The sequence below is a fragment of the Bombus impatiens genome, unplaced genomic scaffold, assembly GCF_000188095.3.
Source record: "Bombus impatiens unplaced genomic scaffold, BIMP_2.2 scf_0044, whole genome shotgun sequence".
Classification (NCBI taxonomy): Eukaryota; Metazoa; Arthropoda; class Insecta; order Hymenoptera; family Apidae; genus Bombus; species Bombus impatiens.
The window spans coordinates 1,548,540-1,566,541 of NT_176463.1; the positions used below are offsets into that span (position 1 = coordinate 1,548,540).

Genomic DNA, 18,002 nt, shown 5'->3' on the forward strand with positions numbered 1-18,002 from the left:
GCGCGCCTGTGTGTGTATTTCAAGAACTATAAAAGCATCTCGGCGAATATCAGTCTCTGTAGATTTACTCGAAGATGACTTTTTGCATTCTTTAAAGGACATTTGTTAGAGTCTCCAGTTTTATGTGACGGTTAATTCATAGCAGTGTACTTAACGTTCTCTAGAGAGTAATGTGTATCAGTCGAAAATATTGCACGTCCCCGGAGATAACATCTATCTAATAATCATTTTACGGAAACGTTTGAAACTCTCTTAGTATCGAACATACATATCAACGATTTATCTATCAAATTCTTTTCGTTATTTAGTAACTTAATAAATTTGCAAATATGTGTAAGACTTGACAAATATGTAAATGCAAAAGTTAAGGGAAGACTAAATACTCGAGTTAAATGAAATATTTGACTTCGTTGATTAAAAAACATTTCTTAATACGTGTCTGAGTACATGCCAAACTTGAAATACGTTTTAAATCTTTGATTCGAATATTGAGATATATTATCTGCGAAAATAATTTTGTAGCACTTATTCTTAATTTTAAATTTGTTGTTAAAATTGATTGTTTAAAAAGTCGTTTAAATATATTCGACATTTTTTGGTTAAGAAATTTATAGCTCTATCGTCACGCTTAATATTTTATTTAATGACATGCACTAAAAGTAAAGCTCGGTGTTGCCCGCTTCAGCTGTTTACTTGTTCGATTTAATTTCGCTTACGAAAGCACTGTCTCGAAGAGAATCAACGATCCTTAGTTGCTCAAGGGAACGAGAAGAGCTGGACTCTGGGATCGATACTACGATACGAATTATAATTCGAAAAGTAATTGCCCAAAAATACTTATTCGCACTGTTACTCCACTTTTATGAAATAGCAAATCCAAAAATATCTTTGAAAAGAATAACAGTAACTATTAATTAATAATAACTGACCAATAATTAGGATCATAAGCGTTTCTAAAATTTCAAGTGTCTCTTATACTTTATTAAAAATGAAACAAAACAACAAAAAGAAAAACAATACACAGTAACAAACAAAGAAGATAGTAGTAGAACGTAGCCGAATAAAAATAAATTAAACATGAATGTAGATTAAGTAATTATGGAATTTCGACCGAGTAAAGATTCTAATTTAAGTTTCCTCGAAAAATCAGGCCATTTGTTGAAGGTAGGAAAATCAAAATTAGGAAGTTGCGCTGCGTTCACGGAATATTATTTTTATTAGGGAACAATAGGGGAGTGAGGCCGTGTTGAATAAAGCGTTCCGGAAATTGTGGTGTTCATGCAACGTTTCAAATTTATTTTCGTGTAAATTTCGCCTACTCTTGTAGCGAAATACCTGCGCAGCCGCAAACGATCATCATCGGAAAAGTGATAGTGTCGCGGTTTTGGTCTGACACGATATACGCGTATATACTCGACTACATAGCGTGGGCCTTCGTGCAGGATCAATGGTCCATAATGAATATTTTAACCGTTTTGATGAAACGATCAAGAAACTGGGAAATTTTATTTAAACTATCTATTTCGAAATCGACTGCATCGGAATGAACGCGAGGTTTTTGCATTTATGATCAAACGATCATTTTGGGGCTGAACGAAAGTTCATTTAAATATTAATGTAACAGAATATTAGACGCGATTATAGCAATTCCAACGATTATATAGAGTTTGTTTAGTACGTGCAAGTTTTTTAAAATGTCTTTGATTTATTTACTTATATATTATATATAAGGTACTTATATATAAGGTACGTAATACGTGAATTATTTATTGTACTGTAACATTTACATGACGCATGGAGTAGTTATTTATTTACAAATAAATTAAATTTGAATATATCGAATAACGACTAATCAATTGGTAAATACATCATCCTTTTGTTGTAAATTGTAAATTGTAAATTTTGTTGTTAATTGAAATATCTTACTAATTCAGTAGTATTATATACACATTTTACATTGCAGATAAATTTTGACGTCGGTATAATTTCTAACTGGTATAAATTCGAAAGTGATACACTACTGAAAATTCAAATTTGTTCTTTTACGTTGTTCTAACAAATTAAACGTGTTTTCGTAATTGCTCTTCGAAAAGCACTTTTATTTGTCAAGGTTCGATTCAGGAAAAGATAGAAACTAATATATTAACTGATCTACGGTCTTTCAACGCGTCCTCGATCGTCTCATTAATCAACCATAGGAAGCCACATACTTTGTAAGCATCGCATGATACCTGAAAAATAATTATCTCGGACAAATGATCTCTCACGCTAAGCCCATCTCTGAGTGCGCTTTAATCTGCATCTAATCTAAACACGTAAGCCCTTGTTACACGTGCAACGCGTGTTGCTACGGTTTCCTTTTCATGGATCCCTGTTCCTCAAATTACGAAATAAAATGCAAAGAAAAATACATTTATAGAAGATGATATTAGTTGAACGAAAGAGATGTATTTTATTTTCTCGAGTCCAAATGATCGATAATCACAAAGTATATGTACATCTTGACACATTATTTGCATTTTCTTTAGCAGATCGTAAACAACACGGATTTTCACTCCAACTGTCAGAAAGCAGGAAATAAAACCGTCGCTGAGGAAGAACTGCAGTTTGAAAGATAACATTTATGCAAATGCGGCACGATTCCTACAAGTAGTTTCTCAAAATGCGGAATGAAAAGTTGCTTCAAACATGGGCGACTCTTAAGTGCAAACCGAATCAAGATATTTTACAGTAATTCTTTTTTCGAACACGTACCGGTAGATCGAGTTATGAATTCTTCTAGCGATTAATGAATAATTCAAAGCAACTGAAGTTCCAGCTCTATTCGAGTGAAAAACGTAGGAAATTTGTTCGACACGTTGTTCTTTTCTCGGAGTTTTGTATTTCATGTCGAATATCAGTTACTACTGTCTCAAAAATAAGAAAAGAAGAAGAAGATGGTGATTGTACCTAGTATAATTCAATTAAAAGAAACCTCAAATGTATCCTTTCTGAGGTATATCTAGACACAGTTATCATCATTTTTCGCTGCACTAAAGGAAGGAAGGTAAAGATAACTGTTTGTTAAAATATTAAGTTGTTCGGGAAGTTCATAACGTTTTTAAAGTTGGGAAATGTGAAATAACAAAGTATTAAATTGAGACGAATTTCCTCAGTTGAACATTAAATGTGGCAATTAATGAGAAAAGTTTGAGATCGGTTAATAGCAAAGACGTTTTTCAACGAAAAACTTTTTTATAATGACAAGATACAGAACATTTTAGGACAGTGCAAAAACCACTTGAAGCGATCGATTGCTAAAAAGGACGAGAAGTTCTTCAGGAGAGCGATCATGCAGCTAACCAATAACTCGCAAAAAGTCATCGTAAATATTCTATAAAATCCTTTAAGTATTTTACCTTTCGTTACGAACTTTCTCGACAAGCCAATAATATCTTGAATCACTGACCTCTTATAGTTACTGTGAACCATGTAAAAAAGAAAAAAATAAAGGGAAAGGTACGCGATCCACGTTCTTTTAATAGGCACATGCACCGGAATGCAAGCGTTTCCGCAAGGAAGAGTTGTCTTTTGAAATTGTCTTACTGTTAACTCAAGACATTCGCAGCTGGTGGTCGCGCAGCAGTCACCACGACAAGGATATGTACGCACATACATGCATTGTAAATAGATATAGTAGTACATAAGTAGAAGCAAATGTAAATTAAAGTTAACCCCATTCGCCGACTCTTTTTGTTCAGCTGTCTGCGTGAAAGTTGCTTGTGGTGCCGGTACTGCATCCGCCGCCGCTATTTCTGCTGTGGTATAGATCGGCTTTACCTTGCCAATAACGAACTGAAGTATTTCGTGTTCCGTGTTTCGCATTTTACGTCGCCTCGTCGTCCCATCACTGCGGAGACGTACGTAGGAATCAGTGGTTTCACAAATATTGCCATCAAAATTTTCACCAGCATCACCCAATATGATTTTCCTTTGAGTCACGTGGAAATTGAATTCCATTTTTTACTCGAAAGTCGCATATTCGATAGATAGTTAGAAGTCTTCTCGGCCAAATTTAGTTGATAATAAAATTTTGATATCGTGAAATTGTGACATTGAAATATTATTGCCATTGTTATTAGGCAATTTTTATATTACTTTGATCTTTTATAACTTTTTATAATAATTTTATAGCGATAATAGGTATTTTTATCTAACATTTTTAAGTAAGATTGTACGATGAAGAATCTTGATGTAAATGTTATAAGCTTCTCTGTCGAAGATTCTCTCGTAATGTGAACGATGTCAAAAATTCAAAGTTAGGGGAAACGTTAACTGTAAGGCTGCACTAGTGACTTCGTTCTTCTATTATAAAGAGATTCGGCGCTCAAAGTAACCATCGAACACACGTATAACGATGGCTGGACAGAGTTGCTCTCGTTCTTTTCCCTCGAAGGTTCGCAGTTCAAACGAACTGAATCTCACTTTGTAACGTGAGACCATTTCTTTTTTCGCGGAATAACAATGTTTCACTCATGATAGAAATTGTACATTTAATTGTACATTTAATTGTACATGATAGAAATTGTACATTTGTAATTGTAAATTTAAATTTAATTGTAATTTAAATCTCCATTTTAATTTCATCTATACTATAAACAATATGCAACAAGCAGTACAAATGTAAACTTATTAATTTATTTCTGTAATCTTCAGTAATAAGTAACTGTCGCATCGTATTAACTTTTTGGCTCCATTGCAAGAACAATATTGCATGCAATAATCACGCGATGTTATGTTCATATAACTTATGGTATCGTCTTCTCCGTATGTCTAACATGCAGTAGAAACTTAGCACGTTTCACGAGGTATTATATTCGTCGACACGCGACACATTTCACCGTGTAATTTATTTGTAGTTAGACCGTACGTTACAATTTAAATAATTTCGCCGTGCCAGTATAACGCACAAGCGCCGTCAGTTATTTGCAACATACATTACGCTTTACAATTTACATTTAACTTCACCTTTCTTGTCGCATGCGCTTCACAAATTTCCATAGTATACGTTTACCCCGACTTATTTAAATCGCCTCGAGGATAGATCTGAGATGTATTAAACGTGTAGGTTGTTTGATAAGAAACGAGTGGATGAATTTGTACTAGTCAGTCGTAGTAAAATTCATGTAAGTACAAGAGATAGTGTAAGCCAGTTATAATCGTCGCTTGCTCAATACTATTTACTTTATCGATCGCAGAAAGGATAATAATCAATCAATCCCCTAAGGAGCACGTTCATACATTTATATCGACAGGCGTTACCACAAAAAGTTAACCTTCTTGTGTAACTCTAGCTGAAGATTACAGGAAACAGCAATAACAATCTTTCCCGATTTCGTTTGCCTTTAGACCTTGTGAGACCAAAACAATCATTAGTATTCAAAGGTACAATAATATGGGTCTGTCCCAGATCTGAATATTCTGTTGACTTTTTCTATGCTCATATGCTGCTACAGATCGTTATCCTGTTTTTTCTTCGGTTTCGATTCGTAATGACGATAATTATCAAAATACCATATATTGGGCTGGCAACTAAGTGATTGCGGATTTTGTCAATACCACCTAATGGCAGAATCTGCATTCAACCACTTAACGATATTCAATATAAAATACGATTATGTATAATAGTGTCGTTTGTCAAAATCGATTAGACAGCTTCAAAGAAGCAGGCCCAATATCTATGTTGTAAGATCATGCGACTTACAAGGAGATTTTGATACAGATCTCTGAGAAAGTATTTTGAGAAATTAATTCGTATCTACTTCACTATTAAAATTTTCATTTCATTTGTCGACTAGATACATGTTACGACTAATGGCTCATTTTCAATGATAATTTACATACTTACAATTGGTTATTACCTTTGTCAAAATATACAAGTATTAACGCGTTCCTTAATGAACGAGGAAAATTAGATACATTGGTTATCAAAAGTTGCCATTTCTATTTCGATTATACTATAAATATCAATACTTTAAAAACAAAATTCTTCTTCATTATTTTCAAGAGCAATTGTTATTATATATTGTTTTGGAATCCTTGATTTTGAAACTGTCACAGCCACTTTTCCTTCCGAATCTTTTCTCAAAAGCACTAGAGACAAACGAATTAAGCGAGCACGATACCGATAAATATCCGCACAATAGTCAGGCACGGTGAGCTAATAACGAGACTTGTTGACCCGCTTGCAAATCGAATAAGCAACAGTGAATCGTGGGGCCAGATAATTTCGTCGATCACTTTGAAAATCAATGTCGCGCGAATTGGTAAAATTGTCGCGGCACACGCCCGTTACATTGTTCATGCTTTAAAGCAAACTACCGTCAATGGTAATTAACAATTTATTGTCACGTAGACGCGTGAACCAATATGAGCGATCAAGTCGCCGACACGACTATACAAAACAATTTTCGACGATATACATAACGCGGAAACGAGTCTACGCTACCTCTTTGTCGATCGTTTAGATCGCGGATTAGAATTACAAATACTTTATCGAGGATGAAATCGTACGCGAAACCGTATCAGTACCGTTACACGTGTTGGTCGAACGGAAAGGCCACGAATCTGTTCAATGGTGTGCACAAAGCGGAACGTAACGCCGTGAACGCATGTCCCGTGGAATATGGAAAATTAACAATCTCGCGTTAGTCCAGTGGCAAAGGGAATCGTAACACGCTCGCCGAATACCGTCAGACAACAATTTCAATAATAGCCATACGTTACAGATTTTCGTTTTGCCGAATAAACGCGCGTTGCAGATAGACACGTGCTTTTCAGTGTCCAGTAATCGACCGTGATCGATGTAAACGAAGAACGTTTATTCGATGAATGTATTTTGATAGAATATGTTCTTTTATATGCTTGTTATCGTTTGCCGTTTTTTTCGATACCGCTCAACATATAGAGATTGATAACAATTTTGTCGGCGACAAGGTCGAACGAAATTTATATTTATATAGATTTAGATAATATCAATATTTATTAATATAGAAATATAAATATCTCGAGCGAAAAGACGCCATGAGGGTATAAAGGTATTATTAATAGTTAATAGTATTAGATACGCCAAATGTTCTTGTTTTGAATCTATGCTACTACCTTCTATCATTATCTTTTATGATAGTGCTAATGAAACTTCATTAGTGCTAATGAAACTTCAAAATGTTTTATATAACAACGCAATATAGATATACAAATTTACACAAAACAAAATTTTTCTGAACAATTACATGTCGTTTGGTTAGGAAACAAAGCGATCGATCCACGTCCATGAAACATCAGCCGGAGTTCGTCTTTGACCGAGCTGTTAGTCAAGTTTCGCGGAACAGGATCGAACGTCATCGAGGAGAAACAGCAGCTTGAGGCCAGATAACGACGATGGAAGTGGTTAGGGTAGTCAATTTTGCGATGCAAGGCTGCACGAGTCGAAAGTTCGCTCGGTGGAAACGGCCGATAAAGCGCGACGATGGCGAGGTGTAGTTCTGTCCCGTTCGTCGAAAATAGACGCGTTCGAATATCGAACCAACCAATTCAATCTGTCAACCGGGATAGCCACGGAAATATTCACATTATAGAAAAAAGAATAACGATTAACGAATGTGTTTAACCATGGTTTTCCATTGTTTCAGGCATGCTATGCGTCAGAAGACTGGAAACAGAGGTTCTCGCGGAAGATGACAGCGTTAAGTAGATAAAGGAACAGCTGCTGGTTCCACCGACCGACGACGACGACGATTCATCGCGTTTTCCATGCAGTGCACAATGCTCTGCCATCGCGCTCTTGTCGTTCTCTTTGCTGTCAACGTGCCAATCGGTGAGTGAAAAAGTTAACGGTGTCGTTTGCTTTTGGTTGTCTTTCGTCCGATTCAGGTCGACAATTTTACCTGACGCTGATGGTTTGGACGAGAAATAAACGATTCTTAAAATACAAATTTCGTTTGGTTAGATTTTATCTGAAAATAAAAATTATATTCGCAATCAGTGAAATAGTTTTCCAATTGATGCGATGATTAAATTCAAACTGTTTTAAAAAATATATTATGGTTTAGGGAAAATACGTACAAAATGCCATAGACACTATCGGATGAATCGAATTTCTTTTAAATAAATGTTCATTGCAGTCTCTAAAAGGACCTATAAATTAAAATCTCAATTTCACTACGAAAATCGGAAATCGTTCAAACCTCTGCTTGCTCAATTTATTTCAACAGCTATATACATTTCAATTCACTTCCTACAATGAAACAGAAAAGAAGAAAAGAAAAAAGAAAACGAAGCAGAAACAGAATACACTTCTTGCGGCGAAGCGAATCGAGCATGTTTCCCGATTCTGGCGTCGAAGTCAATCATCAAACAGTTCTCGGTAAACTCGAAATTGGAGCGCAATCGGCCGAGAGTTCCCCGGTGCAAAAGCAGTTAGCCCGCTAATTTCGCAGATCACCGGGACCCGAATTAGATATCAATTCGCATCGCAGCAGTTCGCGGATTGCGATCGACACAGTTAGGTATATAGCGAATGTAGAAATCCCGGTGGTTGCGCGACGCGCGACGTCCGATGCAGATATACAACGGAGGTAGAGGAACGAGGTAGGAAACCCGGTGCCAAACACGAGCCAAGGGGGAACGGTTAGCTGAACGAATTTCGGATATGCGCCGGGACCTGGAAACCGACATCGTAGCGACGTCGTTCCCGGTCGCCGGTCAACTTCTGCCGCTGATGTTTATTCCCTGAAACCGAGGGAGAAACGACGGCCGATAGCAATGCCGACTGGGCTTGTCGTTCGCGAATTAATTTACCGTTTCCAGATCTCGAATCTTACGCTCTTCACCCAGATGTACAGGTTCTGCGGCTGGATCCTTCGATTCTCACAGACGTATCCTTCGATTCTGTCCCTTCCACGGAAATTCTAGCACGAATTCAACCCGATCCTATGGAATTCGAATCGAGCCCTTTCGGTCGACCTGTTTAATTTGCGGAAGAAACGAAGAAAATAAATTACTCCTCTCTCTCTCTCTCTCTCTCTCTCTCTCTCTTCCATTTCCCCAGTGTCTCTGGATAGTTTATCTCCGTTCTGTATGCGATCTTTTACTACATCTGAAGACTATCTATGTACTATATGAAGCGTCCCATAACGGAATAACATTACCTGAAAAAATAGGTATGGTAACTGACTACGAACGATGTATCGTTTTGCGTCACACGAGCGAGTGTCGTCGTGCAAGGTAAAAGAGGAAATAATTAAATAAGTTTAGGGTAACTGGTCCTCTCATCCGTTCACATCTCGACAACGAGTTTTCTTGATTGAAAAATAATTAAATGAGTTTGTTGCATGGTGTCGGATACATTGGCGTGTAGCCAAGCTTTACGGAGAACAGAATTTAGCAGCGATTTGTCTGCTGGAACGGTGTCGCGGATATTCTATGGAACAAAGCGTGGATTAACGGTACGAGTGAATGAACTTAAGAAGCTCTAACGAGTGGTTCGCGATCAGATTATCATCACTCTGTTGCGTAATTTTGAAATTCTTTCTGCCTCTCCTTTCGTACAATATTTTTAATACTTTGTAGCCGTAATAATTTATTCGCGTCTTTGTTACAGCGTAATTCCTCTTTTGAATAGGAATACAGTAAATATTCGTCCATTGATGAACTGTTGTTTTCGTATTTCTAAGTAGCTGATAATACGACATTCGCAGAAAAAAGTACAACGAATACCGCATTAAAAGCAATATTTAATAGCAAAATAAGCGTATAAACTTAAAAATGATTGATAAAGATACAAAAATCAGGTAACTGCTGTTCGCTGTTACTTTATTCGTTCCTTTCATTCTCTCGTCCTCTATCCTACGAATGTGATTAGGTTTGTACATCGGAATCAGATGTAGGGATGGATGGCTGAGAGAGTTTCCTCGTTCAGACGTCAATCACCCATTATCCAGTTTAAATTATGCTTGACTAACGAGAATGCATTGCCATTCTCCTCAAATACGTTCCTCGTTGCAGACTACGAATTCTCATCCACATTTCCATTCTCAACGTTGCTACAGCTTGAAACATTTGTATTTTTATCTTCTATCTTGTTAAGTGTGCATCTGTTTCTGCATTTTTTTAAATGCTAGCGGGGAAACCTGGCCAAGCTTTCGATGATAAGAAATTATTCTTGTTTAAACCATTATGTGGATAATATGATTCATCTTGGATATGTAAATATAACTAACAATGAGCAGGTATCTATCGCAATTGAACAGCGATATATCGTTTCTATAATCGTTTGTCTTTTTCTCATTAAGCTTTCCAATACTTGATCGCAATGCCGAATTATTGTTACATAACCATATTTGTCGTGCAAGAAAAGCGATCTTGGTTTGTCCGAATATTAACGTTAGACTTGCTCAACAGCTCCACCGTGACCTGGTATGGCGTAAATACCAGTATCTATGTTTACGGCTGCGAGTTGCATTTAGACCAACTACTTGCATAGTAGTAATTTGTGGATTTAGTCGACCATAAATTCAACAGTCCTAACACTGATTGCAATATGATGTTGACGTAAGATGCTCTATGCTTGATATCGTACATATAGACGTAACAGAATTTTCAATTAATCTGACGGTGGATTATAATCGTTAATATAAATTTTATTTGATTTCCTTTTGATCGTGGAAGAGCAATCTTCGTAAACGAATCGTACAGAAATAACTAATTTTCATTCGTTTTCAATATGTTTGTACTGAAAATTTTCAATTCATCATAGATATATTTACAGCGTGAGGAAAAAATATTTATTAAATGCAATTAAACTAAACTGTTACAACGCGATTTATGTGATTTCATTTATTGTCCCTCACGCCCTCTCTCTTTCTCTCTAATTGTCTATCAGTTTTTCATCAGTTTTTCAGTCCATTCCTCCATAATTACGCATCAAGCCACATTGATTCAGATGCAGGTATTCATCGAAAAATTTTATTTATTTTATCTAGTCCTCTCCTCTCACGTTGGGACGAACTTCCGATTTTACATTATATTAGATCCTTCAAAATTTTGGCTTCTTAAAATGTACACTTTACTTCACATACAACAATTCAGAAAATATGAAATTCATCGTGAATTTAATTTAACACTTCTGCATTATTATCTACTTTATACGTTTATCTAGGCGTATACTATCGTCATGCTTTTATTAAATTGATCTTGGCAATCCCTGTCACCGTGTATCGATATTGTAACAGAAGAGATTAGAAGTGCCTGCGAAAAATGTTCACCAGCCAAATCTTCCAATATAATATCGAAAAAATGTGGCAGCTTCTCCTTTTTATTACCACTACCTGGAACACCTGTTTGCTTCATGGCGATACTGCCGTCAGCCAATATTTATCAGTCAGCGCCGTTGACAACGATAAACTGTATCCTTCTATGTGGCACGACAGGATGTCGCTCCCGCCTAGACATCCGGAACTACAGGATCCATCCAAGAAGAGATTTGGGTCTCGAATCGGTGTCGTTGAGAGGAACGTAGAACGACTCGAACATGGAAGCATGAACCGAGAGCATGGAACATAGAGAAAGGAGAGAACAGGAAGAACCGAGAGAGAGAGAGAGACAGAGACAGAGACAAACAGACAGACAAACAGACAGACAGTGTGAGGGAGAGAGGAGTAGAAATTGAGAGTCCTATCTCTTGGCCGGTAGATAAGATTGTTTGTCCATACTCCGTATCACGGTCGGATTCGTCGATTGTTCCATGGGAACACTAGCTGTCTCTCGTTCCCCCTTTCTCTCGCCCTCTTATCTGAAAACAACGACCTTTCCGGGCAAATTGGTTGGCTCAGCTCGAAGTCTAGTAAAACGTGATTAATCGCTCGCTTCCTTTCGCGGAATGTATCTCCACCTTGAAGCAACCTAGCCACGGCAGACTAACACACGCATGTGCCTTTGCTATCATCGTCTCAAGCCACACAAATATATCGTATATAGTGATAATCGGATAACTGCGGTTCAGAACTCAATTGGGTTTCCTTAGACACGAAGGGTCAAGTCCCGCGCACTGCTTTCTCCTCTCGGGACGATGGAAGAAAGCTGAAAAGAAAGGAGGAGCTGCGAGAGCTTGCTGGAAAAGAAAAGAACAGGAAAAGAAGAAATAAAGAAAGAAAAAAAAGCGAAAGTATACGTTCGTTAAGGGTGGCTCGAATACAAGGCCTTCGAGCAAGTTTAAAACGCATCCGCGAGTTTTACTTCTTCCCGACCGAGAGCCATTTCGTGGCTACATATACCCCTATCTAAACGAATTAAAGTTACGAGTTGCCGTTTTTTCCTCCCTACGACCATATGTTACCGCTCTTGTGGCTGGCTAATCGGAAGAATTGCAGCGCCGCGCATTTCGTCCAACTTTCTGAAACGATTCGTGAAAGATACATCAATACTTTTCTATTTTTGCTCTTTTCTTAAATAAGAATTGAAAATCGATGGAATCGAAGAACGAATTTATAATGTGAGGCGGGATAATCTTCTCTGAACCTTTGTTTCTATGCATTTTTTGAATAAAAACGTATTAAGTATCTAATATCTGTAATCCCTCGTTAATTAAATTATTATTCTGTAAGTTTGGGACACCCTGTACATGATCTTCTACGTTCACACACGAGATGTTTAAATTTTGCGAAGCATCCACTCGTAAATACCTTCAGTGGAGAAAAACACAGATTATCGAATATAGAACGTTTTTATTATTTCCAGTTTCATTTGTTCTTTAAAATCTAACATTCGACCTAACATTGTTTTATCAGCTGCAGAGACCTTCTAATTGTTGTTTCGTTTGATGTTTTCAACTGCGCCATGGTATTTTCATATTTCGTCATGCAAATTAAAAAGTTTGTTATGGCGGAATTTCTTTAACCAACAAACGGGATTGAAGAGAGAAACGTTATGAGAACGAAATAGTGAAATTACATATCAAGATAAGATGCCTCGTAACAGAACAAAGAAACGTGGTGTTAAAGTAGAATTACTTGGAAATATGACATTACGTTGGAAAAAAAGAGAAATTCAACAAAGAGAATTGCAACCCCTTGTTGTTACTTTACCGTACCGACAATATTATTGAATTTCCCTAGAAATCCTGTTGAGTTATACAAAGCGAGATACAGAGAGTTGTAACGAAATCGCAATCGAGAGAAAAATTTGTTTCCTTTATTATCGTTGTTCCTTCCATTTCGTATAATTTTTTCCGATATTTTTGTATATTTTTATACTTTTATACTTCTATCCCGATACGCTTATATTTTTAGATTACTTTTTGTCTGTACTTTTTCTTTCGATGATCAATTTGAAAATCTCTTTTCTTCTTTAAACATACAACTGTATCGCAGGAGACAATATATTTAATTTATTATTATTTGACTATACAGACAATAATTGACTAATTAGAACGTAACGCTTCCAGCAAAATGAGATATCGCAAATGAAAGCAAAAACGGGAAGAGAGCAGCGTTTTGCGCGATTTTTCAAACGACACGCTCATTATTGCGCCAGCGAAGCTGGCGCTTCTTAGCCGCAGATTTTTGCGCATAATTTAAATAATAAACGCGCGCGTCATTATGTTGAAATATTGTTACACGTAGGTCACGCCGTAAAAATAAATACGAATTGTCGCAACGAATTTCGCCGTTACGACATCAACTCGTCGTCAACATCGGGGAAATCTTATTATATTGCGGGTGAATACGAAATCGGTGAAAATGTCCAGTTTGACAAAGATTTTTGTTCTATTTAACGATATTGATTACTTCGATAACAGACAAAGTAACGGAGACAAAGACAAAATGTCTATCACATACTCGAAATAATTGTTCGTTGAAATGACGTTTTAGAGAATTATTATACTATTTTGGTTTTCTAAATTGTATAGGATAAAGGTTGAATGATTTAGAAGAAGGAATGTAATTTTTTAATTTGTATACTATTCGTCCTTTTGTAGTAGGTAGGCATGTAGAAAATGTATAAAATTCAAATGTGTCTTCTTAAATTAAATAATTTATTTTTTAATGTATTCAACGAGAAACCCGCTTAATGTATTTAACGCCAAACAAACCATCGTACCACAACGCAAATAATATACAAGTTTATTGATTCGTTTACCATTTTCATTAAATACGTTGTTTAAAGCATTTAGTGTAGTAGGAAGTTATCGATCGATATAATTGTCTATGCCATAATGTAAATGATATCAACCTTTTGATTTCAGGAAAGAAACGAGCTGTTATTCACACATATTTTACAAGAAAATTGGTATAGATCCGTGTTGTTTCAAAGATGTTATCAACGAGAGTTTAATTGATTTGCGTTTAAGCCCGATTTTCATCGCTTTGATTGGGATGGGACGCTATTTAGCACACCTTGTGAATGGCTAAATTTAGATAATGCGACGTGATAAACTTGTTTCACGGTTATAAATCAACGTTCGACATTATCAAGTACGCCTGACACGCCTAAGGCATTATTTATGTTAATACCATGAAAGCTTCTATTTACATCTGCTTTAATTAAAGAGGTCGAAGGATTGTGTTTACCCGTATGCACAAAATCATTTTATCTCGAAATCTAGAAAAATTGTATTAAAAATCGGCGCAAAATAGAAGAATAATCTAATTTCATATTTTATCATGATATTATATCGGAATCTAGTAATTTTAAAGTTTTTTAAATACAATTTCGACACATGCAGTGGTCTCGAATTTTTTTCAAACTTTAACAATATAATCATAATAGTCGAATCTCATAACAATGTTAATGAAATTTCAAAATGGTTTCTATAATACAAATAATAAATTCGTACAAAACATTCGAGCATTTATAGGAACTTTATTATAAAAACTATTTTGATATTTCATTAACATTGTTCTGAGATTGGATTATCATGATTATATCGTTAAAGTTTGAAAGAAAGTCCAAGATGGTTGTTCATGCTGGATACTAATTTCTTTTTAAATATACGTTTGCAATAAATATCCACTAATCTACATGTCCATTCTCAGATTGATTTGAAATTTTACCAATATAGTCAATGGCAGTCCGGCCTCAGTATAGTGTAAATAAAATTCTAAAAAGTTTTATATAGCATATATGATATATTCGTAAGAGTATTCCGTGGCATTTTCATGAACTGGATATGGACGAAAGAAATCAAGTAAAATATCGATAAAAAAGATGAAACGAATTGGACGAGTTCTGTTCTATATAATCAACCTGTTATAATAAAATCAACCTGCCAAACTCTTCAAAAAATAGAAAAGTGGCAAAACCATTACTTTCCTCTTGAAACACAATAGATCTCTGAAATATCATAGCTATCTTCGAAATTAAACAATTCGAATCGGTGAGCAGAATACCATCGGCCACAAACGTATCGCCGCCAGATAAAATCCGGAGCTCGTAGAGAAGCAAACGACAGGGAATCATTCGCGGCATCTCTTTCCAGCCGACTTAATAACGATTCGATTGAAACGCGCGCGGAAAATCATTGAACGTCATCCATCATATCTCGCCGATATCTACCCTAACCAATGCAATCCCCGATGTCGCGACCGACGTGGATAAAAGCGATGGTTCACTAGCCTGCGTCGAGTTCCATCAAATTTTCCGCGGTTCAGGGACGTTGTCTCTATACCGACGACCAAACGACTAACGTAGGCACGAAAGATCACCATAAACGTAACATGTGTATACATCACGCGCCACAGATCTTTCTTCAATTATACAATTACATCGATATGTAGTGATACGTAGTGATGTGTATAGACTGTTTCGAAAATATATCCTACAATTTAAAATATATCACAGCATGGGATCACTGTAAGCAATGTATGAAAATTCCAACAAGCAATGCTCGATGAACTTCTCATAAGGAAACGATCGAGATCCGTACCTTCTTACAGTTTCTTACGTCAATTATACACGTTTTATATCTTTCATGATCAATTATGTCCATTTGTAGAGGTTGTTTAGTCATGTTCGACTCACGTCGGGGTTACCAATTTGTAGAGGTTTTGTGTGTGGAGGGCGGTTGGTCGGTGAGGTTTAATGGACGAGATCGCTCGTTGTTGAAACCGTCGAATATATTTAAAATGATAAATTAGTATACAGATAATGACGCTCAGATTAGACGCTCATACTAACCGATTCGCTAAGACAGTGTATAAGTCGTGAAATAGGATCGCTAATGACTCGTTAATTAGATAGCTGATAATTAGTTGATAACTGGTTGATATCTTATCGACAACTGACTGTAACTCATGTGCCGCTACACATTTAAAAGTATGTCAAATAGAAGATGTAGAGGTCGATATGAATATGATTATTTAAAAATATGTAACTCCAAGATGAATACTCGTTCACTGACCGAAAGGAATATTTATTTATTGCGTATTTGACTTATAACGCGTGAAATGCCCTGTACGTGCGACTATACATACATGTAGGGAATGTTAGTTGTATATATAGTATGGATTTCAAGTCCGTGACAGAATACAAGGAGGGTTCGATTTGATCGCATTGCATTGCGAGCGTAGTGCCTTGTATCGGTCGTGGCGAGATTCGAAAGTAGATTGGGAAGAGTCGGGGCAAGCGTGCGGCAGACAGGCGAGGTAATACATACAATCTCCCTTGTTGTCTGGCATCCAGTTGCTGCAACGTGAGAGAGCAGGAGAAGAAGAAAAGCAGATCGTACGAGAGAATGAGAAAGAAGGAAAGAAGGAAAGAGAGGGAACTAAGGATCTGGAAGAAAGGAGAAAGACGAACGATAGGGTTGAGCTTTGAAAAGCGCGGCAGCTAGCGGAAGTCTTATAAACAATCCCAAGAGCGATGGGAACGGGAACCGAACTACCCCTAGCCTCGTGCAAAGAGGATCAATGGTGAACGGAATGCGTGTAAACAGTGAAGCAACGTAACACGCGCGTTTCTGTATGCGCTACGCTCTCCCTCTCTCTCTCTTTCTCGCTGTTTCTCTTTCTGCTTCTGCTTCTTCATTGTTGTGCTCCTCGATTCTCAACCCTCTTCTACGAGAATAGCATGGGGAAACAGAAGAGACACCACTACCGTTAAAACTGCGTTTAGCGTTCGTCTCGAGGAGATATGTTTCACTGTGTCAATAACGCAACACCCAGAAATCGTTCGTCAAGGAAAGTGTTGCCACGCGTTTAACCTTTCGATGTGCACTAAAATAATTTAATTGCGACATATCAAAGCCTGCGTGCTCCTAGTTATGTTACTCATGTATGTGCATTGTAAGTATTTTTCGTTAAATTGAAACTGAAATTTGATAAGTTACAGAGCTATTCGCAGATCGATACTTCTGCAGAATGGATATCGGTCAATAACAATTTCAATTAATAGACCGACGCATATGAAATAATTTGAAAGTTCTTAAAGAACTTCTATGAAGATCAAGCGTACGGTATATGATATGTTATTTGAAAATCGGGGTAAGTTTTGGAGAAAAAGTTAAAAGGTCGAAGCGTGCGAATATCGGATGAGCAGTGGCAGGTCAGTATCTAAAGCTGAGTGACGTGTCATTTTTCAGTGTCCCATGCGCGGTATTACAGGCACGGAGTCACGAAGAAAATTTTCGCTTTTTTGATATTTCGCTTACAAGTTTTGATATTCCCTTCACGTACTTATTTTTACTCGGTGCCTGAAATGTCACGCGTGCGGCCAGCAATTTTATTTTCCAAGTTTTTTTACCCACTTTAGGAAATGCAACGCAGACGTACTTCCAAGACGAAATTCTACTTCTTTCCTTAACGTTACTTAATGAAAAATTGTTTCGTTTCAAAATAGAAAACAGGAGGAATTATTGTTAACAATTGGAAATTTCCAGGAAATAATAGAAAATATTTTTCTGATTGTATAAATTTGAGATTAATATAAAATACTGTTTTCTTTGAGGTGCGGGGGGGGGGGGATATTTT

General features: G+C 36.7%; 1 protein-coding gene across 3 annotated transcripts in view; it reads left to right on the forward strand.

Annotated features, from left to right (window-relative positions):
* Positions 1–18,002, forward strand: part of LOC100742126 (lachesin-like) — a 184,238-nt gene that overhangs the window by 72,689 nt on the left and 93,547 nt on the right. For 2 of the 3 annotated variants that reach the window (XM_012390803.3, XM_012390798.3), the window contains exon 2: positions 7,671–7,855. In XM_012390803.3, coding sequence (XP_012246226.1) covers positions 7,792–7,855 — 64 coding nt within the window. In that variant the 5' untranslated portion in view covers positions 7,671–7,791. Of the gene's footprint in view, positions 1–7,670; positions 7,856–18,002 lie in introns of those variants that run through there. The other variant, XM_024370563.2, reaches the window with a different exon arrangement.